Source organism: Drosophila melanogaster, chromosome 3R (genome assembly GCF_000001215.4).
Source record: "Drosophila melanogaster chromosome 3R".
Classification (NCBI taxonomy): Eukaryota; Metazoa; Arthropoda; class Insecta; order Diptera; family Drosophilidae; genus Drosophila; species Drosophila melanogaster.
In genome coordinates, this window is record NT_033777.3 from 13,242,694 (window position 1) to 13,264,313 (window position 21,620).

Below are 21,620 nucleotides of genomic sequence, written 5' to 3' on the forward strand. Positions count from 1 at the left end.
ACCATAAAAATTAAGCACTCGAGCCAACAGAAAGTACCGAATGCATTACGAGTGCTCGAAATGGGCTGAGGAAATTTTTGAAAAGCAGCCCGGCTAAGCCACCTTCCCGCCCATAAAACGATGAGAATAAAATGCATTTTGTCTGCCAGCCAGGCCACAACAAAAAGTGTATATAAATATATAACTATATATATATATACGTATAGTTGCACAAAAGTAATAAAATCTCAAATGGATGAAGAGCTCCGAGCTGCAGCGTAAAAGTTTTTCGGGGCGCAGAGGCAGGAAGCTGGGCTAAAAAGCTTGGCAAACAACATTGGCAATGGGTAGTACTTTGTTTCGGATAAAGTTTAGCGCTGACGTCAGCCACAGAGGATGCAACAATGGCGGCAAGGACGACCCAGAAAAAAAAACCAGGGGAGATAGGAAGGTGGATCACGGGATGGTCGTGATGAAGTCACTCGCAGGAGGATGAAATGAAGGAGGAGGAGGTACTGCACCGGGTCTTTAAGTAAGCACACTCACCCTCATCCCTGACATTTCCCATCAGGATGTCGTAGTCCTTCAGATCCGCCGTCTTCATCAGCGTCATGGGATCCGCCGGCAGGAACGCACCATCAATGGTGGGCGCCGAGGGAAAGCTGAGGATGCCCGAGTAGGAGTTCCACTGCTGCACCGATATGGTCTTGGCGTCCACGGAACGCATGCAGCTCATCACGTGAGCGGGATTGGTCTGAAATCAGGTGGGAATGCGAAAATGTTCCATTAGTAAAGAAAGTAGTATGCTGATGTGAGTGACGCGTTAAGGCAAAGGCTTTGTACTTGTGATAAGAGAATGCAATGTTAGTGAAATAAATATCCTGTGAACTTAATGATATTCTGTATAGCTTACCTTCAGCATAGATGCATTGCAGTTGCAGTCGTTGATCAGCGCCTTGCCGATCTCCACGGCCTTCTCGGAGGTCATGTGGCTCCAGGGGGCGTTCATAGTGCCCGACTGCATCATTCCGCGCTTGACCAGACCCCTCGTCACCGGCGACATGAGCTGGGCATTCACCGAACTGGATCCAGCCGACTCTCCGAACAGTGTCATCCACTCCGGATTTCCGCCGAAGGCATGAGCGTTGTCCTTCAGCCAGCGAATGGCGAGTGCCTGATCCCATAGGCCCACATTGCCGGGCGCCTCTTCCGCGAATTCCGACGGCATTTCCGGCGCCAGGTGCAAGAACCCAAAGGCTCCCACCCGATACTGGAAGGAGGCCACTATTACATTGCCCACGGCGGCCATGATATCCGCATTGTAGATGTCCAGGGTGGCCGATCCGGTCATGAAGCCACCGCCATAGATCCAGATCAGAATCGGCAGTCCGTTGGTCGTGTTCTGCGGATTTCCGTTGTGGATGAGATGGTCAGTGTCCGCCTGTTTGCCATTGGGGTGCTATGATAATAAATTGATAAGCATAAGAGATATATCTTAGTGCAATATCCTAGCTTGTCACATATATATTGTTTCATATTCATATATGTACATCACAAGATATATTTTCTATTTTCTTTTCACACTTACCTCACCCCCGTTGGCACCCCGCCCATGGCGAAGTCGGGCCTTTGCCGGCGCCCAGACATTTATGTAGAGGCAGTCCTCGGACACGTTGGTGTTGGGGTTCCAGATCTCCTCGCCGGAGAAGCCGGGGAAGTACTCGTAACTAGGTGGCGGAAGGGAGGAAGGGAGGAGGAAAGGAAAAGAGCGAGAGGAGAGTTCTTGATTAGCTGGTGACCCATATGCAAATCAAAGGCTGTTTGTGCCCCATCTGGAATTCGGTCAAGCCAATTACGGCAAACTAACCAGCTGTGTTATTTATTTTTATTCGCTCTCTCTTCCGTTTTGCCCACTTCACTCCAGCACTGGGATTCATTTCCCCACAAAAAAAAAAAAACACTGGCACACTCACATACGCCCCGTTGTCCCGGGCTCAGTCCCCCACAATTTGACATAGTTATTCCGCTTTATAAATGTTGAATCGCTCGAATCGATATCCCTACGCATTCGTCGAAAGCTCAGCATTTGTCTGTCCGTCTCCATAGATACCTTTGTATATTCCTGTATGCTGGTGGATGTGTGTATGTGTGTGCTTAGGTGTGTTTGGCTTCGTGTCCATTAAAATTAACTTTGCCGTTTCGCATAAAAGTAATTTATCACAGAGGCGGAGAGAAAAGACGATTTCTGTTTCCTGCGCCAGCTGCCCCATTCGCCTTTATCACTATATTTTTCTAATTTCCTTTTGCCGCTTTCCTTTTGGGGTGCGGAAAAACTTTGCTTCTCTATTTCAAGAGCGAAAGTATGGCAAACCAAATGAGTTTGATTAAATAAATGGAAGAGGAATGGGTAAAATGTTTTTATTTCCTCTGTATCTCTTCGATTTTCTATATACACACTTGCAAAAAGTTTCAAAAAGAGAAACATCAAACGGCATATTCTTTTATGCAAATTCCTGCTAACCAACAGTGTTAGCCATTGCAATCTCTACCATTAGTAAATTTGCAAAACTCTCTGTTAAGTTCCGAATATAATTATATATTTCAACTACATCCATCGTACGTATCTCTCTACAAAAAATATACATTTTCCTTCCTTGAATGGCAAACAATGTGCGATTTCAATTGGCAGGGTCAACAAGCTGAACAAAGTTTCCAATTGGCTTTTTCCGTTTTGACCGGCTTTTTGCATGCGGCATGACGTCACTGGCAACGGTTAGGTCAACAGCGAGCTGCCGCTGCAGCCGGGCTGCGATTCTCCTTTCTAGGTCAGATGCAAAAGTGGAACGTTCCAGCCCTCCCCCTCTGAGCCACAAATACCCGCTAAGTAAGTGATGACAAATCTCTCGTATTTTCGAAAAAATATTACCCCCTTTATTCGCTGTCTTTGTCAAAAACCCCAGATAACGTCATTTGATAGATCGATTTGCTCTTTAGATCTTATGAAACTATCTTATCTTGAAATATTTGTGTAACTACTTTTTGAAAACACACTTATAATTCTGACTAATTGTTGGCAAAACCCTTGCACATTTGATTACTTTTGTAATAATATGGTTAAAACTTGGATTTCAACTTACCGCTCTTGGACGCAGGTGGCGGATAACCGCGTGGCGTCGAGGACGCCGTGCCATGGCTCCGCGGGAACCGGCTTTCGGAAGCGCAGGTCCTCGACGGGCGGCTTGGCGTAGGGGATGCCCGTGTAGACATGCACCTCCCTGCCCTGCACCGTCACGGAGCGACCGCGTACAGGTCCGGAGGATGTCTGCACGACCAGGCGATCGATGACGCCGCAGACGCCGGACAGGTGCAGTGATAGCACCAGCACCAGGGGCAGCGGGATGGTCAGAGGCAGGGGCAAGGACATGGGCAGGACTCTGCTCTGCCGACAGGAGATGGCCATGACGCGGATGCGCAGGGCGTCGTTGGCTGGCTAAAGCGGTAGCGATGGGTGGTGGTGGCCTACTTTGGCCTGACGTCACTGGCACTGACCACTTGTCTCTGGTTCTCTGGCTGTTCGCGATTCGCGATTTCTGCTCGCTGGGTAACTCGGTACGGAAGTGGTGTGTCTGGCGGATTCGGGATGCCTGCCCGGCGCTACAAGCCGCATCCACAACTTATTATCCGGTTGAGTTCGCCTCTGCTGCCACAATTGCCACTTGAAGCTGCCGCCCGTGGGTTGCACTACACATTCTCCCGCCGCAGCAGCTTTGGAATCCGGAATCTGGGAACTGGAAACTGGGTACTGGTTGCTCGGTACTCGCCACTCGAATCGGGTCTCGGCTTTATTGGACTTGGCTTAGAGTTTGAAATGGTTTTCAGTTGGCGTCCTCTATTCGTTTCGGTTTTCAGAGCAGCTGTTGCACTTTTGCAGAGCCCACTCCGTCTGCTTGGCCTTTCTTCTCCGTCTGCGGATGTGTTTGAACTGCAAACAGAAGGAACAGGCATTAAACTATTTGTCTGAGCACCCCAATGGGGTATTTTCATTTTTGTAGCTGCACGTAGAAAAGCAAGTAGTTATATATTATATAGTTTTAAGCAAGTTACTATTAATAAATATTCTTAATTTTAAGATGTGTAGAAGGATAACATTTATAAAGATAAGTTACTTTATTTATATTTTTTGTCATTTTTGTATGCACATATGTGTTTATACTAGCCATTTTATTTTAAAATAATTAGAGAACCGCTTTCGTCGCATGCACACTTTTTCTCAGTTTTCTGTCACTGCGAACACACAAACACAAGGACGAATTGACTTGTTGGGTGCTTGTGCGCCTGTGTCTGTATGTGTGTGTGTGTGTGTGTGTCGTCTGCCCCCGTTTGTATGCTGCAATATTTATGTGTTTGCCTTTGGGTTAGTCTGTGTGTTTACCACTTGAGCAGAGATGCAAAGATGCCTCCTTTCTTGGTCTCGGTTTGCATTTAAGACTTTCCGAGTGCCACCTGTATCCACCCACCTCCCACCACCCGCCGGGTTACCCACACACCTGCAGCGGGGGCCACTCACAGGATTCGCTGGGATTCTCTCGAGTGGCGCATATCGCTCTCTAAGGCTTTGCCTGCAACGTCGTTAAACATATTTTCTTATACGCTTTCATTAGAGTCACTTGACCGATTTAAGCAAATATCTTTTCAAACCGAAGTAGCCGAGTAAACCATTGAAGCCCAAAGGCTTTTTGCGCTGATTCGAAATATCAGGCACTGGTCCAAATGGAAAATGTACTATTGCTATGAATAGCAAGGGTGGAGTAACGATTTATCTGCATTTCAAAGGCACACTAATTAAATGTTTTGCTGAATACATAAACGATATTTTTTCACACATGTTAGTAGATTATGAAATGAGGAATCTATAATAATATATATAAATATTAAATAGCTAAGTAAAAAGTATGAAATACAAGTTTGATTTGACTCGCTCACATTCCAATGTTAAATAAACATTTTATGACCTCGGGCTGTTTTCCTGCTTTCTGCCATTTCTCGATAAATTAATCTTGGGAGGCTGCAGTTGGGCGAGGAAAACTAGCTTTTCCCGGTAGCAAATGACTTTTTCAGTTTATGTCCTTGACGTTTGGAGCTGCAGCAACTCCTGGCACTGAATTAAGAAACTTGAATTTTCTTTGGACTGAGCCTTGCATGCTGACAGACCATTAGAAGTCGGAGCTTGTGTAATAACACTGCTGCCAGGCCCCCTGCAGTTGCAACGCCCCCGGGCCTGGAAAGTCCTTTTCTGATCCTTTTGCCTGCAACTTGTCTGCGAAAGGACAAAGGAATAAAGAGGCTTTCTCAGCTGGCACCGCAGTAATTTAAATGTTATTTAGCTGCACAATTAAAATGGCATTAAGACGCCACCGAAATGCGAGTTGCAGGTTAGCAATTTAATTTGTTTTTCAAACCCCGCCAGCAATCCCTTCACAGAGTGCACATTTTATCCAAATTAGCTTAATTTTCCTCAGGTTCTTTGCATTTTCCACGAGTTTTCCCTGGCAACCCTCGCTTCGCCAACAGTATATCAAAATTGTCGCTGCCTGTTTCTCGACAGATAAGACGTCCTGCCCTAAGTGAATATTTTCTTAATTTCTTGCGGTTGCAGCAGTTTTTCCCTCCGCTTTTCCGAGCCCCCGTTTTTCCTAGAACTTTTCCGTAAACATGCGCATTTTTATTCCGAGTAAGTGAGGATTTACTTAAGGACGGGAAAAGCGACCAAAAGTTGTATTTATCTTCTTTTATTTGATGTCTGTCAGAGCCGTGAAGCTCACAATTTAAGCGCTTAGTTTCAGCTGACTCAAGCATTTTTCCGTGCCAACTTTGTGTTCATAAAGTTGCAACTTCAAAGTTGACACAAGCACTAAAATGCAGAAAAGTGTGTTAAAGCAGTCTTAGTTTAATTTGAATCAACGACAGAGAAAATTCAGCAATTTATGGGATTGTCAGCAAAATTCAGAGAAATATGCTTTAAAGCTTAACTATTTTTTTTTCTTCTTTGATATGAGAAATTGCGATTCAAAAACATGTTGCTTCTGCAATTTAATTTATTCACAAAGGCATTCACACGAATCCAAAATCACCTATATCTAAACCATTTTAATTGAGATGCATCTCTTTCCAACCTTGTTTTTTTTTTGTGGCAACATATTTTCTGTGTGGCATAGTTTTTCTTGTTTCGTAGTCCTCCTTTTTTACCTTTCAATGGAAATCCTTCGAGTGCTGCCATGGATATGATAACCCAGCGAGCAGGAAAGCGATAGCCGAAAAATGAGCGTTAGAAAGAGCAAGTGGAGAGCGCGAAAATTTTAATGACATTCAAATTAAATTATAATTTCAAAAGTTTCGGCGCACAGAGAGCAGCAAGCGTTGCTGATGACGACGATGACAAGGACATGACCAGGTGGCACAGGTGAAAGGCACCGCCCACCGACCGCTTTTCCCGCCACCTCACCTCCCTCGCCGACGGGTCAGCTTCGTTGGCCAAAGGTCACAGCGATAGCAGAGGAAAAAGGTTTGGCACACCCCCGATTTCCTCCTTGCCCCCAATCAAGCTTCCCTATTTTCTCCGCTTCCCCGACCCCATCGCTTGTTTATTTCCCTTGCGTTTGTTTTCAAATTTTGGCAAATGCGAAAAAAACATGGCCAACGACAAAACGAAATGGTAAAAGCCAAAGGGTAAACAACACAAAGGCAAGCGAAACAAAAACAAAAACGAGAGACACCAAAAAATTACGGGGGAAAAATTAAAACTCGAAAAAGCCGAGTGAGTGGGAAAAGTTAACAGAGTTTTGCTTGTGTTTTCATTTTTGTTTACGAGGCTTTCATGTTTGGCGTTCATATTGTTTCACTTTATTTGTGCGAATATCAAACTACATATGTTCCCGGAAAAGAAATATTTCATTTTTTTTATTGGTAAATATTAATTTATTTATTATTTATTTATTTATTTATTTATTATTAATTTATTTTATTTATTATTATTATTATTTATTAATTTATTTTAATAATCTCAATGAGCCTATACATTTGTAAAAATAAATTTACACTTTCGTAACGAATTTGTCTGCCCTTAGATAATTTTCTAACATTACAAATCTTTTTTTTTTTTTTGAATATACATATTTTTTTAAGATTTTTAATGTCTAACACACCAAAGAAATTGTTTTCTGTGTACGAGGTTAGATGTGTCTGCTTTAATTGATGACTTGAAGAGGGTAATGGAGGGCAGGTGACCGCCAGTCAGCGAAGCTTAATTGGATCCCCCTGATATTGAAGACAAGGAGTGAGGGACAGGTTTGTATTATGGGCTTGAATAACTAAAGGACAATTGGCCAAAATTGTGTCTCTTGTCTAAGACATGGTTTAAAATTAGCTGCAAACTTCAGTCACACGAGAGCCAGGCGTAAAGGAAATTAAATTTAACAACAGTTTTGAGCGACACCATTAAAGCTAGAAAATTTGTACGGATATCTCGCTAAACAAATCTTACTTAATATTTTCCAAGTCATTTATGTGCACTTTCTTCCGGTCTATTAACCGCTGCGCAATCATTAAACCCCAAAAAATATGGCCATCTGCTTTAATGAGGCGCAATCATCATCAAGTTTTCACTGACCATTTGACCTTTTCATTTGCCAGGCGGCAGGACTCCGATCAGAGGCCTTTAGTCCGGCCATTAAGCGAATGTCTGGCGCCAGGCAAACTATAAAATAAATGCTGGGGCGTGGCTCGGAGGCGGAGAAAACCGAAAAACCAACGAACTTCTTATTTTTCCTATACACAAAACGACTCTAAGAATTCTAGTCATTTTAGTTTTTACAACATATTATAATTAATTTCCATTTTAATGCGATCATATTATTTCCTTTTAAAGAATATTTATATATTTAAATCTGAAACGATTTTTTAAGTTCGAATTCACAAATCAAATAATTTTAAAAAATTTCTTTTGAAAACAAAAGTAGCATTCAGCCACAAATGAAACGATACCACACGTGTAACTGAAACTATAAGCTACACCTTTATTAAATTCGGCATATGGGAACTATATTAAAGATTTTCATTTCGATATGTGCCAGAAGTTCTATACCTCGCTAGAGTGTGTGGAAAAACTACCCACTAAAATGGGAAATTGCACAGCAGGAGACGAAAAAACCGAGAGCTAGTAGCGCTTAGTTTTTTATTGCATGGCGCCGCATGTGGCGGCTGCGGCGATTGAAGTGTCCCCCGAGAGGCAGGGGAATGGGACATGGAGCAGTTGGCAACGGGAGCTGGGGGCTGCAGGAGGTGGGAGGATAGGGGGCTGGGTGGCGCCGGCAGTACGTCCGGGGCACGAGTTTGGCTTTAGTGGCTCTCGCCCGTCACCGGGGCTCGTTAACGCTGAGACGCTCAATTTAGCGCGACTTATTCAGGTTGGCGCTCCGCTTGCCTCCGCCTGCGACCGTGTGACTGACCTTGATGATATCACCGCAGCCACGTCGTCGTGACCATCGTCATCCCAGTAGCAGTTCCCCTGCAGCTCCTTGCCGTATTCCTATTCCGTTTACATACTCAAGAACACATGGACGAAATTCATAGCAAACTTTTGGACCTCCGTAAAAACTTAGTAAATATAAACACAATAAGAAGAGGTGCATCTGAATATTTTTCTAAGAAAATTAAATTTTTAAGATTAAGATTAATTATTAATTATTATATTTTGATGTTTAACCCAAAATTGTTCCAAGTGGGAACAAAAAGCTTAACGCCCCACAAAAGTAAATAAAGATATTTGGTAAACAAAAATAGTTAATTGCTTATTAATGCCGATAGTTTTTTCTCCCTGCACTCCACGGCATGTGCGAATCTCTCTCGGGCGGGCTCCCAGCTCTCACGGCACTAGTCCTCGAGCACACAAGACCCCTGCCCTTGGTGTCGATGTCTTGGGTCTGCTCGGCTTACCCGTGGGTGTGCTGCACTTAAAGCCGAAATAAAAAATCAATAATCGGGGAATGGCAAGTCAACAGCCAACAGCAGCTCAGCTGAACTCAGGCGAAGCCGCCATTTCTGACTGTTCCTGCCTCCGACACACAAGCACTCACTCACGCAGACACACACGCGCGCGGGAAAGGACATGTGTGCAATTGTGTGTGTGTGTGTTTGGGGCAAAAGTTGTATATTAAGTAACCTGAGCAAGTTTTGGGGAGTCCCCGGGACACGTACGGGGCACACGACCCAAAAACGTGCACCGCAGGTCTCGACTCGAATTTATGGCAGTTTCACTCCATATTTATGTGTTTTCAGCTTGCAGTTGGTTATGAAATATATAGAGTCGTTAACCTAGAGAGAATGCAAAACCCTTAAAGAAGTGGAATCAGCAAATGAAATATGATTTGGTAATAGAATTTTAAAGATGGCAATAACAAGATAAATAATCTCAAAAGAACGAGAAAACTTACTAAATATAAAACTTATAAAATATAGATCCCATTTAGCTACTATTATCAAATATCAATAATCAGCTTAAATATTAAGTATCCGACCAGTGGTCTGTGGCTGTATAAGTAGCTTCTATGGACTGAATGATTATGAATACTCAACGTCCAGTCCTAACGGCCGGTCCTTTTCGATCCCTTCGTCCCTTTTCAACTGATGCCGATGATGATGCTGTAAAATGTCAAATGTGAGTGCTGCTTTCATATGAAATGACGCAAGAAATAAAAGCGTTCGCCATTGGGGCGCCACTGCCAAAGGGCAACCATCCATCTGCCAATTGCCGTCGAAACCAAGCATACAATGCGAAAGCCTGGCAAGTGACGTCACGGCCATAAAGGACTGCATACATGGTGAATATTTCCTGACCACAAAATCCAGGCCGAGGGACCCATCCAGCAGAACAGCAGAACAGCAGAATGTGCCTCAGGCGGGTTAATTAAACGCAAGAACAACATCAGCATCCTTTATATGCCCTGGACACGTTGCGCATACGACCTGTGAACCGTGCGCCCTGCCACAACTCTGACTCAATTTGAGCTATTCAAGCTGCATAATGCACTCGGTGCATCCATCGGCAACAACACGCATCAATGGAGCAACAAAAACAACGTCAACAATCAATATTGATGCCGGGCTAGCGATGATTGTGTTGATAACAAGCCCTGCCGTTGTTGCTCCCCCGATAATTATGCTCATAAAAGCGTAAGAGTTTTAATTGGGCTGCTTATTACAAATAATCAGAGCGTTGCCTGTCCGGGCATAGAAAGTGGATCTGAGGCCTGGGGACCGGTCATATCACATTGGGCGTGTGCGCTCGTGTGCACTTGCCTGAGTTATTCAATTTGCGGCATCAGCCAAATTGCAGCCACAGCAACAATTACGCCAATCACACGACAGCAACAATAACAATATGCAAAAATTAAACGGAAAACGCGTTGGAAATTAAATTGAATTTTAATTGGACCTCGCATCAATAATTTGTAATTTGTTACAATAATTACAAAGTTATTTAATATTTATGTAGACTCGGCGCTTGTCAATTAGTCTGGCTCATGCAATTAAGTTGATTAATAAATTATATTTCACGCTACGTGCAAACATATCCATATGCAGTTAATCGAAAAAAAAAATAAATTAATCTATATTAAAATCAAAGATTCAGTCATCTCATTAATTATGATTAAGATTTGATTATGCTCTAACGTTTCAATTTATTTCGTATGCTTTGTTTTACAATGTGAAGCTCATTAGTTTGGCAAAAGTTATATAAAAATTTGTATACCTTATAAAAGTATTTAGATAACAAATAATTCGTAATTCATAGTAATGCTTATTTGATAATCTTGAAACGTCCGCACTTATTTACGACATTTAAAATGGTTGGAAATTAACAACAGTGCGAGGTTGTCTCAAATCGCAAGCGCAATTTAAAGGTAATCTGTGCATGTTAAAGCAAAGCCAAAGTTGGTATCACCGGCGATAACAACAGCGAAAACCTCAGTGAGCGATTTACAAGCAAAGCTGGGCGAATACAATCACACTAAAATCGCGCATACGCCGCGTATTCCCCAAGAAACATCAGAACTTCGCATTTGTTTGCCTTTGAGTGGCACATGCGCCACACTTGGCACTTGCTTTTATTTTACCCTGGTTTACTTTTAATGCCCAGAGCAGCAGGGCTTACACACACACACGCTGGCTAACGCACACGGACACACACATCATGCGGCTTATTCCCAGTACACGTCACGGTCTCAAAGCGTGTGTGTGTGTGTGTCTGCGTGTATGTGGGTGTCTGTGTGTGTGCTTATAAGTGATTATCTGCTGTAAAAATGGCGCAGAAAGTGGAAGCTTATTTTCCCGTATACTGATGCGCATTTAACTCCCCAACGGGTTATAAAAATACGACACAACTATTTTTTAAGCGATCAGTAATTGGCATTATGTAAGTTTCTCAAAGCATATAAGATACACCCAATAAATTGAATATCTCAAGATGTGTAATATTAATAAATATTGAAATTGTGTTTCATAATAATAATGGCTGAGAAACGGAATTGCAATATAGAACATCTAATGATTACCTCTTGGCTTCTAGCCCTATTGCATTCGCTGCATTCTAAACCATACTGCTGCAACCGATTCTGCGTAGTAAATCCAATAAAATCCATTGGGACTGCATGCAGTCACTGCAGCAGAAAACAAATCGCGTTATTATCGCCGGGCAATGGCCAAGAGAAAAACACGACATTCCGTAGCCAGAGGCCACAGGAAAACTCATAAAAGTAGCCCAGGCACAGACAAATAAAAGGATCGCATAAAACTAATGTTAAACAATTCCCCGTTGCCCCTAAACTTGTGCCTTTTGTCTGCGGTCTTGTGTCTGTATTCCGTCTGTACTTTGCTCTTTCCTTGCCCTCCATTTGTGCTGCGTGAGCTTCTGTTCGTTTGGGTTCAATTCGGAAGCCCGGGTCTGTCGTCGCCCATCGTCATCGTCATCGCCGGACCCTTAAGACAATGATGGCTGGCCCAAAGCTCCCGAGGATATGCAATAAAATTGCGTTTTAATGCTGCTCTAACGGACGAGCAACGACCCATTTACCAAGTGCTTGTCTTCGTACGAGTGCAAACATACCCATCCATGGAGTCCGAATGCGTTGGACAGGATATGGGCAGCTTTGAGATACGAAGGCAGCTAGAATATATGCTTGGACCTGATAATATGATTTCTATAATATTACCTAAATAATTTTAAGACAATATTATAGCATTGTAAGATGGTCATGTTTCCAAATACTTTAGAGAACTCTTAAAAACAGAAGTCGATATTATTAGAGTATTGTGATATTTTCATAAAAGCTAGAACGAGAATTATGCAGAATTTCTAGAGTTTGAAACTCAATGGGACTTTCTTAAGAGTAAGAAACTTCGGATAATAAAAACATTTTCCTCTGGCCTTCCCTTAGCTCGTCATTCAATATTCATATTAGCCGAGGGTATAAAACTGTCCCCTTTGTTTCAATTTTATGGCTGCCTTTTTATGCTCGTTTGTTTGTCCTTCGCATTGTTTTATGGAATTTTATTTGCATATTTTCGCGTGTTACCCGCTCGGAACACGAATCCAAGACTTTTATGAGTTTGTCGATTCTCCGTGAAATGGGAATGCAAAAAGGAGCAAAGTGGAAAAGCGTTGCACTCCCCACGGACTGCAGGGAAACTCAAAACACGAATCCCTTGGTTGCCAAAAAAAAATAAAAGAAAATCCTGCCTGCCATTTCGCATTCAGCTTTCAGCGTTCAGCGAATTATTTGACGGCGCGCCAAATGTATATGTGTGTGTGGAATAATACACAAAACATAAATTGCACGGCGTGCGGAAAATCCAAGCCCAAAACGGAAAAGTGTAAAGCAATTCTCAAGTGTTTTACGCTTTAAGCATTGCGCCTTCGCTTTTTGTTTGTTTGCTTTCTGTGTGTTTGGTTTTTTGAGCTCGACCTTTATGTATGCCAAAGTCCCTCTGAACTCGAATTCGACACAAAGAACGGGAGTCGGAGTTCCCACGCCCGTCGGTTTCCTTTGTGATTTAATCATATTTTTGCAACTGATTCAATTAACTTAACATCGCATAGCTGATTTTATGTACGAGGCACTGGGAAATTGCACTTTCCCCCGCCACCAAAGCGATGTGGCAATTGCAGGCCGGCTTAATGGAGTGCATTGTGCGTCGAATTGATGGATTCGGTTGGATAATGGATGAAGCACTGATAAACGGAAGTCCGCAGCAGCGGCATCCTATTATATTATATTTAATTCCTGGAGGCAAACAAATGACAAATTGAATTAATGACCATTAAATGCGTTTTTGAATTGTTAAGCAATGCCTGATTGCAAAATGGAAAGTGCAACGTTTGCCCGGAATTTTTTATATCAAGAAACAAATTTATTTACCAGTTCCATAATAACTCTCGTTATTAAAAATAATATCACACATTTGTATTTGGTTTGTATGGTTTTTATTTGTATGGTTTTTATGTGTGTGGCAGCCATTTGATAAAATAAGATGGCCTTAAGGAATTAAAAAAATTTTTTATCGTGTCAATGTATTTAAACACTTTTTCCCGTATTTGCCAATTTTCCGTGTTAAAAGCGCATTCTCTGTAAACTATTTTTAAAGTCACATAGCTAAATTGAAATTTCGTTAAAAAGTAAATTAAGCTAACGAAAATGGTTCTGTGATTTGCAAAAACAGATAAACCAGATATTTATTGTACGAGAAACGAAAATAAATTAAAAACCAAGAATAAAACTGGCGAATATACTGAATGAAAAAATGTTTTGTATTAAATTTACAATCAAAGCGAACTAACATTCGGGTGGTTGGAGAAAAAATCCTGTGTAACAAAATATAAAATAATTGTGTAATAAAAGCGCATATATGCAACATAAATCTCAATCAAGAATGCAGTTCACAGACCCATAAAAAAGAAACCCTAACCATATCAGACACCCAAAGCCCAGCAAACTAGTTGTTCGCATTTGTATGCTCCCATGGATACTCGTGCATAGATACAGATGTATCTTTGGCGCTGGTACGTGAATAGTCCCCCAGCCTAAGCAAATTTATATAAAATGATAAACAAAAACAAAATACGGAATAGGAGTGAATCTGAATCTGTATCTGAGCCCAGCACGCAATCGCACGAAACTGGACAACTAATCAGCGTTTGAAACTAATAAGCCGCCGGTTGATGATGACGTGATGATCATGGGATGATGATGCTGCATGAAATGTGCGGATTATGGTGGATAGTAGATGATAGTATACTACACTAACCGTAAAGTGTGTGTTCGGGTTAAGTGTGATAAATCGACAGTTGAATTACGCGACATGTGGGCGACTCGGAGGACAGACGAGAGTGTGTGTGTGTCGAGCGTTTATCAAGCAAAATATTTACACACACACACGAATTAAGCGCACTCACGCACTCGGGCACACAATACTCAAAAGATGTGAAAAAGTGCGATGCCCAATGCACTGAAAAAAACGGCAGGCTTAATTCTGCTCAGCATTCAGAATTCAGAACGTGTGCGAATTGAACTAAATACTGAGTGAAGTTACTATTCTTACATTTTCAAAATTAAAAGTATTGGCATTTTATGTATTTCCGATTTTGCATACCTAATGGAGTCTGAAAGCATGATTTTTTTGAATACAATGTACCGTTTTACTCTATGAGATGAGCTCATAAAAGTGACATGGACCACTTTTGGAGACGGCAAGGAAATGACAATCACATGAATTTTTCCTGTGTGCCGGCGAGTGAAAGAATAAAGTAAAAGTGTCTTTTCATCAGAATTTTAAATGTGCTCGCCCTCGATGTGAGTTGCCAAAAAGTGTGTATAAGTTTGTGTATGAGAGTGGGTACAGGTGTGCGCGTGAGCCGACCGAGCGGAAGTTATGGAGCCTACGTGCCCCACAAATAAAAAAAAAAAAACCAAAATAAAAAAATAATTTCGCTTTCGTTCAGGGAAATTAAGGACGGAGGGCATTGGTTGGGAGGTGGGACAAGCGGGTGGACATTGAGGCAGCGCCACTCGATAAACCACCAATACAGGGACCAGGTCCTTGTATGTAAACAGACAAATTATGAATTTGTAAGACTCTCTCGTATATTTCCCGGGGTATCCTGTCGTTCTCCCTTTACCACTCTCCCTTTTTGCGTGTATTTGTGTGAGCTGAGGACCTCACGGATCACTGAGCTCATCAAAAATCGTTAAATGCTAAAATCGAAGAAGAAATTCCATAACCAAAACAATATCACTAAGGGGATGTTCCATTTTGATTTGTTTTCCCCAGCATTATTGTTATTACTTGAATTATATTGTTAAATACCACTTGTTAGGACAATACCAAAACATCATTTTTAATTAATAAACATTCTCGTGGGAGGAGAATCTAATCCTCTAAATAGGAAAATATTCTTTTAATATTATTTAGTCAAAATGAAAATGAAAAAGACATAGACCTAAGTAATAAATATTCAAAGCTATTATTCTGCAAGGCAATTATCATTTAAAAATTTGATTTTTTCAACAGATAACTTACCTCTTTGTGCGCTGAAACTGTTGTCCTCGGTCGCTCACTACATGACTCTGTTTATGTTTGATGTTTAAAACCTCTCCGACTCTCTGATTTGCCAATTTTCCAAGCTGTAAATAAAGTGCAGGGCTGCTTGCGTTGAATACTAGATTTTAGCACCAAAACTTCACTTTATCACACACAGAATCTGACTAATGAATTTCCTTTTCTGGCCGTGTTATGCCATATGCATGACAGGTATGTGTATGTGTGTGTTTGTTTGAAAGAGCTGGCTTGAGGACAGAAAGGGTATGGTGTTTCCCTTTAAAGATGTACGGTCTGCCTTCTTTTATCCTGCCTATTTTAAAAGTTTTTCTGGTTTTCCTTTTGGCCTTTTTTGCGCACTGAACTGAATACTAGTGTGGCGTAGTCCGCTCGATCCGCTGAACTCCGAAACTGTGTCAGCCGTTCAAAACACGACGATGTCTCTAGCTAAACTGAAGCTAAAAGGCATCGCAATGCGTACTTTAAACGGACATTGCTTTTCTGCTCTTTATTTCTCTCGGCAAAATAGCGGGACTATGCTTTCACTCTCTCTTTTCTCTCCCTCTCTCTCGACAGCTTTTGAGCGACTGTTATACCATCTCTCTCTCTCTCTTTATTTTTGGCCTGAAGCTTTAGCTTGTTTTTGTTCGCAATCAAAATCGGAAACTTTTTTCTGCGACATTTTGCCGCATTTGTTGTTGCTCTAGCGAGCCATACCAAATTTCATTATCTCAAGGGTCCGCGTTGTTTGTTTATTTGAGAGACCCTCCAGTTAAGCAAATATTTTTGTTTAATTGTTGGTAGTTCTTAATGAGCTTTTAAAAAGTCTTAAACATTTTTGTTAGTTTTTTTTTTATATTTTTGATTCTGTTTGTTTTCGTGGGGCAACCGAAAATCGATCGCACACTTTTAACACACATACAAAGTCAGCTCTCGCTCTCTTGCTCTCTCAAACACACACACACACTCTCATAAAAAGGCAGCTGATTTGCGCCGCAAAGTATGCACCACAATTGGACAATGATTTAAAACTCCTTTTAGGCCGATAAAAGTCTGGAATATTTTCGATTTGTAAACATATTTGAATTATTTTTTTTTTTTAATTTTTTGTATATGTATATATTTATTTTACAGTTTGTTGTTGAGCTCAACCGGATGAAAATCGGAACCAGCGTGACCGACGACTCGCAGCAGAATGCGGAGAATCGGAGAAAACAGCAGCCGACCACAACAACAGCTGCAAAATGCGGCGTCGGCGTCCGGGATGAACAACTTTTTGGCTACACACACACCATCATATGGACGGTGAAATGGGGGGGTGATATATTATAGGAAATTTGATATGAAAACATTGACAAGCAGCCGCATAAAGCTTCTTGCGGCACGAAGAGCTTTCCCAAAACGAAGCTGAGGTTGGCCAAGTTTTTATTCTTAGCGTCGATTGATTGCTGGCCGGGAAACCGAATGCGGCAGTGGCTAAGATAAGCGCCAAAAGGCATAAACGGAATGGCCAAACATTTGACTGATAAGTTCCGCTGATAAGGGCATTCACAATGTGTACGAACTTTAAATGTTTTTTCTTTGCTTTCTTGCTAGTATTGTAATTTAAGAATTGGGAGAAGAAATTTCATTAAACATTGTTTCGATGGAAGCATAGTATAAACGAATGATAACGACAAATGTAATAAAATTAGTTTAATAAAATTGTATTAATATTTTCCGTACCTTTTGTGTTCACTGTTATTGACTGTTGTTTCGAAAAAATGTTTATTTTTTTCACACAAATAATATCTACACAAATACTGTCTACACAAATACTACTTACACAAAGACTATCTATGTATTTGGTTTAAAAAGATTGAGTTCTCTTTTAACTAACCTTAGTAACCCAATAAATACTTTGCTTAACTCTCAGATCGGCCCTCGCTGCCAAAAGCTTTTTCGCGAAGCTTTCCTTCGAAAGTGCGCGTCGGCAGTGCGACGGGTGACAACCCTGCCTGCAGTGGGCATGCAACTTGTTGCGCCGGTTTGCGCTTCTCAGTCTTCATTCCATTCTCGAATCCCCCGGACGTCGACCTCCGATCCGATCGTCTACTTGGTTTGTTATTGTTTCCTTTGGCTGCCTGGCATTCGGCTATTAAGTTGTTTTCGATCTTAAATACGTGGGTGCGTGGTATACAGTATTTATAAAATACTTACGCATAGTTGGCGTACGCCTATTAATTGGCGCATACTTCAGATTCGGCTGGTCTAATTAATCCGAATTTCACCGTGTGCTAATTTCGCCAACCGGTTTGTGGGCGATCTGCAATTGTTTTTATGATGACTTAAGATGGGCGATGACTTAAGACGACACACCCCGTCAAGTGCAGTGCTCGCTAGCATTGTGATTTGCATAATGACGACACTTGTTTTGAGAGTACTATAATCACCACTTGATCGTGGAATTCGGCTCGAAATCGGCGGTCGAGGCCTCGACCTCATACTCTGCCTTATTTTTGCCTTATTTTGGTCACAATCAGTTTTGACGTCAGTGTTTCTAAAATCAGTCTCAAAACCGAGCCAAATCGGTCGTTAGTATGTTTGTCACGACCCAAAAGTGAAATCTAAATGCAGAAGAAAGCCATTCAAATGCATTTTTCGGTGGTAAAACCTGAGTGTATGCATATTTTAATAATATTTTCTAAAAAGTGAAAAAGTATTTTTAGGAGAAAGCCGAATATTTAATCATTTTATAGTGAAGGAAGATATTAACTAAAATTCAAACTTCAGTAATCTTCAAAGGCCTAACTCAAGGTCTACTTATATAATATATAATTTGAAATTGCATATGACTAAAAACTATTTATAAATGAGTGTGGTATGCAAACACAAATGGGGTTTACTGAAGGATTTACTTGCTCGAATAACTTGACATTCACTATCTTAAATGGGAACGTTGATACAGCGATGGAAAAAATGATTTAGAAATAGAAGTGACGTTTTAGAAGCTCTTTTAATTAGGTGGGGTTTATCAGAATCGTGTTCTATCGAAATGCAAGATTTAATTTGTTAGCTCATTAAAAATATTATGAGGTCACTTTTTTAAGGCGCATATCAAATTAATGACATGTGTTTTGCTTATTAAAAATATACGAAATGCAGAAATTAGTTTTATGCTCGAGCAAGCTCCAAGTCTTGAAGTTTTTAATGAGATATGCTCTATTAAGAAGACGACTGATAAGCTTCAGTTTTTTATGGATCTTTCCACTAATAAGATCCCTTGTATTTATCTTATCGCACAGCTGAAATCGCTCTGAACAAACAACACCACTCATCACGATGCCAAATCCACTGTGGTTCGTCTTCTGGCTGCTGGTCTTCTGGTTCGTCTCCTTCTTCGTGGCATTCTTCTGCGCCTTTTTCTACATCTGGGTCTACGCATTTGCCTCCTGCATTCCCGCCCTGACGGTAAGTGGGTTTTTTTTCTATTTTGGGGAGCAGCATTTGAAGTTATATGGCGGGGTGAGTCAATTTACCTGCTTCACCTGCTGGTTGCATGAGGCACTTTCCTTATCGCGCCGTCAAGATGTTTAACCCATTAGTCATTTGGGGAACTTATCAGACCCACAACCGGAGCTTATGGGAAACCGCGATAGCTGGCCCCGATATGTAGACCCACCCACACCCATTGCCTGGAAAAACATTGCTAACCGATTTGTTTTCTTACTTTCGCAGGGCATATCGGACATTCTGCTCCAGGGAGTCCAGTTCCCGTTCTACTGCGGGAAAGCCATGTTAGAGGGCAAGCAAGCTTTTTAAGGGGGATATTTCCCCAATATCAATTAACTAAGTGCCTTACTGATAACTCTTGTTTTCAATCATTTTTTACAATTTTACAAATAAAGATTTATTAACTTATATTTATAATTACTGGCATTTTTTCAATTGATTGATTCTGATTGATTCAATCTGATATTACATGTTGTTTGTTCGTTACAGTTGATAAATTCGCCTGATGGAGTGATTTTTACTATCTTTACCTACAGAACATACATTAAACTATCATGCGATAAACTTTTTATCACATGGTATTGTACATGCGTAATATTTACCCTTCAGAGAATTCGCTTTGTATCATTCACAATAAGTAAATCACAATTGTTACCCACACACAAGAAGTGGTTTCCATTGATTACAGCTCTTCCGTGATATCATTCTCTGAGAAAATTCACAATTTATACTTTGCTGGCAAACCAAGGTCAGGAAAACACTTTTTGAAATGCAGTTAGTGAAATATTAAAGCGAACCTAATACCTTAATGAGCCCATTTATTGGGCACTTAAATTTCTAAACGGATGAAATGTAATGAAGCCATTTCATAGAACAAAAACACCATCAGATAGATTTAAAGAATAAATGCACGCCACACTACAACAACTAATAAATAACTTTATTAATGAAAATCAGTTAACAAAATTAAAAAATGAAAGCACTAGCATATATTCTAATTGCCGTATTGAGCACGGTTTGGAACCGATTCCAAAGTCCAGGTGAATTTATTTGGTGGTAGAAGCCACTGTCGCATTCTGCTGACCACTGCCTGAGGCTTCAGCTGCTCCAGACCTGGAGTTTCCCGCGAGATCCGGAAGTCCGGCGACCTCAGAGAGCGCCTCCTGTTCGCAAAGAGCACGCAACTCGAGCTCCCCAATGAGCTGCATTACCCGGATCTTACCCTCGGTGGCCAGTTTGGGCGGCAAGTTCTTGACGGTGGCACATATGCTGTCGAAGAACAGCTCCAATGAGTCGCGCGGTGGCGTTATAGGTGACAATGGTTGCAGTTGATAAGATTGCAGCGGGCGGGCAGCATAGGAGGGCGTCGTGTGTATAGGCGTTATGGTGGCCTTGGAATTGATCTCCTGAGCTTGGCACATCCCACTGAGTGGAGTACTGTGCACTGGAACTTTTTTAATGGTGATCCTGCATGGCGGAGCTACTGTTGCTGTTGCTGAGGATGTGGGATAGGCGGAGACAGTGGTCGGAAGACTTTGAGGCCCCTCGTTGATGGTCACGTGTAGTGGCAGATAATCCAGCATGCCAGAATTCTGTGAGTCGGTCTCCGAAGTGCGGCGCTGCTGCTTAATGACGGGCTCCGTTTCGAGATCATTTTGTGCTTCCAGTTCTTGAGTCCGCTTCTCATCGTCCTCGCAGTCGCCCTCTGTTTCGTCAAGTTCTCCCTCCTCCTCATCTTCTGTCTCGTCGTCTTGGGGATCTGTTCCGTATTGTAGTAGACCCTCCTCGTCCTCGGTATCCTCCCACTTCATCGCACCGGAGCTGGATCCATTGAAGCTCGAATTGTTTGCCTTGGCTGGCAATGATTTTCTTTGTGCATTTTCCGAGTGCTTAATGCTACCCTCGTGCTTTCCCAGATCAGATCTCTTGCAGCTGAGCCTGCACTCGCACACCGCGCAGAACACGAAGTGCGGATCCGTCTCATCCGGGAGCAACCACGGATATATCGCCTGGTACTCCGGCTTTGTCTTGGGTCGAGGATATTTCAGCAGGGCGCACGGCCGGCGTGGCCTGTATTCGGAGCGTAGGGCATCTCTGGGCGGCGAATATAGTCAGTGAACATAAGACCCTGGTCTCTTACTTTGGTATACTCACAGTTTTTCCTGAGTTAACTGGAGGTTTGACATTTGGGTAGTCTTTTCCAAAATATAAACAAAATCCAGTGAGGTATGACCGTGCGCACATGCATAGAAATACCGCATAACCCGTTTTGCACATGCTGTAAGAGTTGTCACCCACACCGGTTGTTTGTTTCTACACACTTTATTTTAAATATTCAACGATATATGAATCATATGCTAATGCATGTAATTTCTTTATATGCTTTCTAAGCATAATGTTCATGTAGTTATTAAATAAATAATTGCAGTTATACTATGAACAGTACGTTTTAAGACCGTTCTCAATAAAGTGACCAGTCCAGTCCCTCAGTTGCATTTTAT

At 41.7% G+C, this 21,620-nt stretch overlaps 3 protein-coding genes across 6 annotated transcripts in view; 1 reads left to right on the top strand and 2 right to left on the bottom strand.

The window, feature by feature from the left end:
- Ace (Acetylcholine esterase) overlaps window positions 1-16,824 on the bottom strand; it is a 36,567-nt gene extending 19,743 nt beyond the window's left edge. For 2 of the 3 annotated variants that reach the window (NM_001275601.1, NM_057605.5), the window contains exons 1-5: window positions 15,610-16,084; window positions 3,117-3,961; window positions 1,568-1,706; window positions 893-1,438; window positions 526-733 (exon numbers count right to left, since the gene is read on the bottom strand). In NM_001275601.1, the coding sequence (NP_001262530.1) occupies window positions 526-733; window positions 893-1,438; window positions 1,568-1,706; window positions 3,117-3,439 (1,216 nt within the window). In that variant the 5' untranslated portion in view covers window positions 3,440-3,961; window positions 15,610-16,084. Of the gene's footprint in view, window positions 1-525; window positions 734-892; window positions 1,439-1,567; window positions 1,707-3,116; window positions 3,962-15,609; window positions 16,085-16,759 lie in introns of those variants that run through there. The other variant, NM_001170129.2, reaches the window with a different exon arrangement.
- An 838-nt stretch (window positions 16,825-17,662) lies between these two features.
- Window positions 17,663-19,534, top strand: CG11686 (uncharacterized protein). Of its 2 annotated transcripts, none has more exons than NM_001275602.1 (3): window positions 17,663-17,793; window positions 18,912-19,077; window positions 19,345-19,534. In NM_001275602.1, the coding sequence occupies exons 2-3, from the start codon at window positions 18,949-18,951 to the stop codon at window positions 19,426-19,428; spliced, it is 213 nt and encodes a 70-aa protein (NP_001262531.1). In that variant the 5' UTR covers window positions 17,663-17,793; window positions 18,912-18,948; the 3' UTR covers window positions 19,429-19,534. The 2 variants fall into 2 exon arrangements, with proteins under 2 accessions (NP_001262531.1, NP_652204.1); NM_143947.4 differs by having other exon boundaries at window positions 17,663-17,725.
- Window positions 19,535-20,039: 505 nt separating this feature from the next.
- On the bottom strand, window positions 20,040-21,368 carry Ravus. The gene is made up of 2 exons (NM_169498.3): window positions 21,274-21,368; window positions 20,040-21,213 (listed from the first exon to the last, which is right to left on the bottom strand). Exons 1-2 carry the CDS (start codon window positions 21,303-21,305, stop codon window positions 20,166-20,168), a joined length of 1,080 nt encoding a protein of 359 aa, NP_731779.1. The 5' UTR covers window positions 21,306-21,368; the 3' UTR covers window positions 20,040-20,165.
- Window positions 21,369-21,620: the final 252 nt, after the last annotated feature.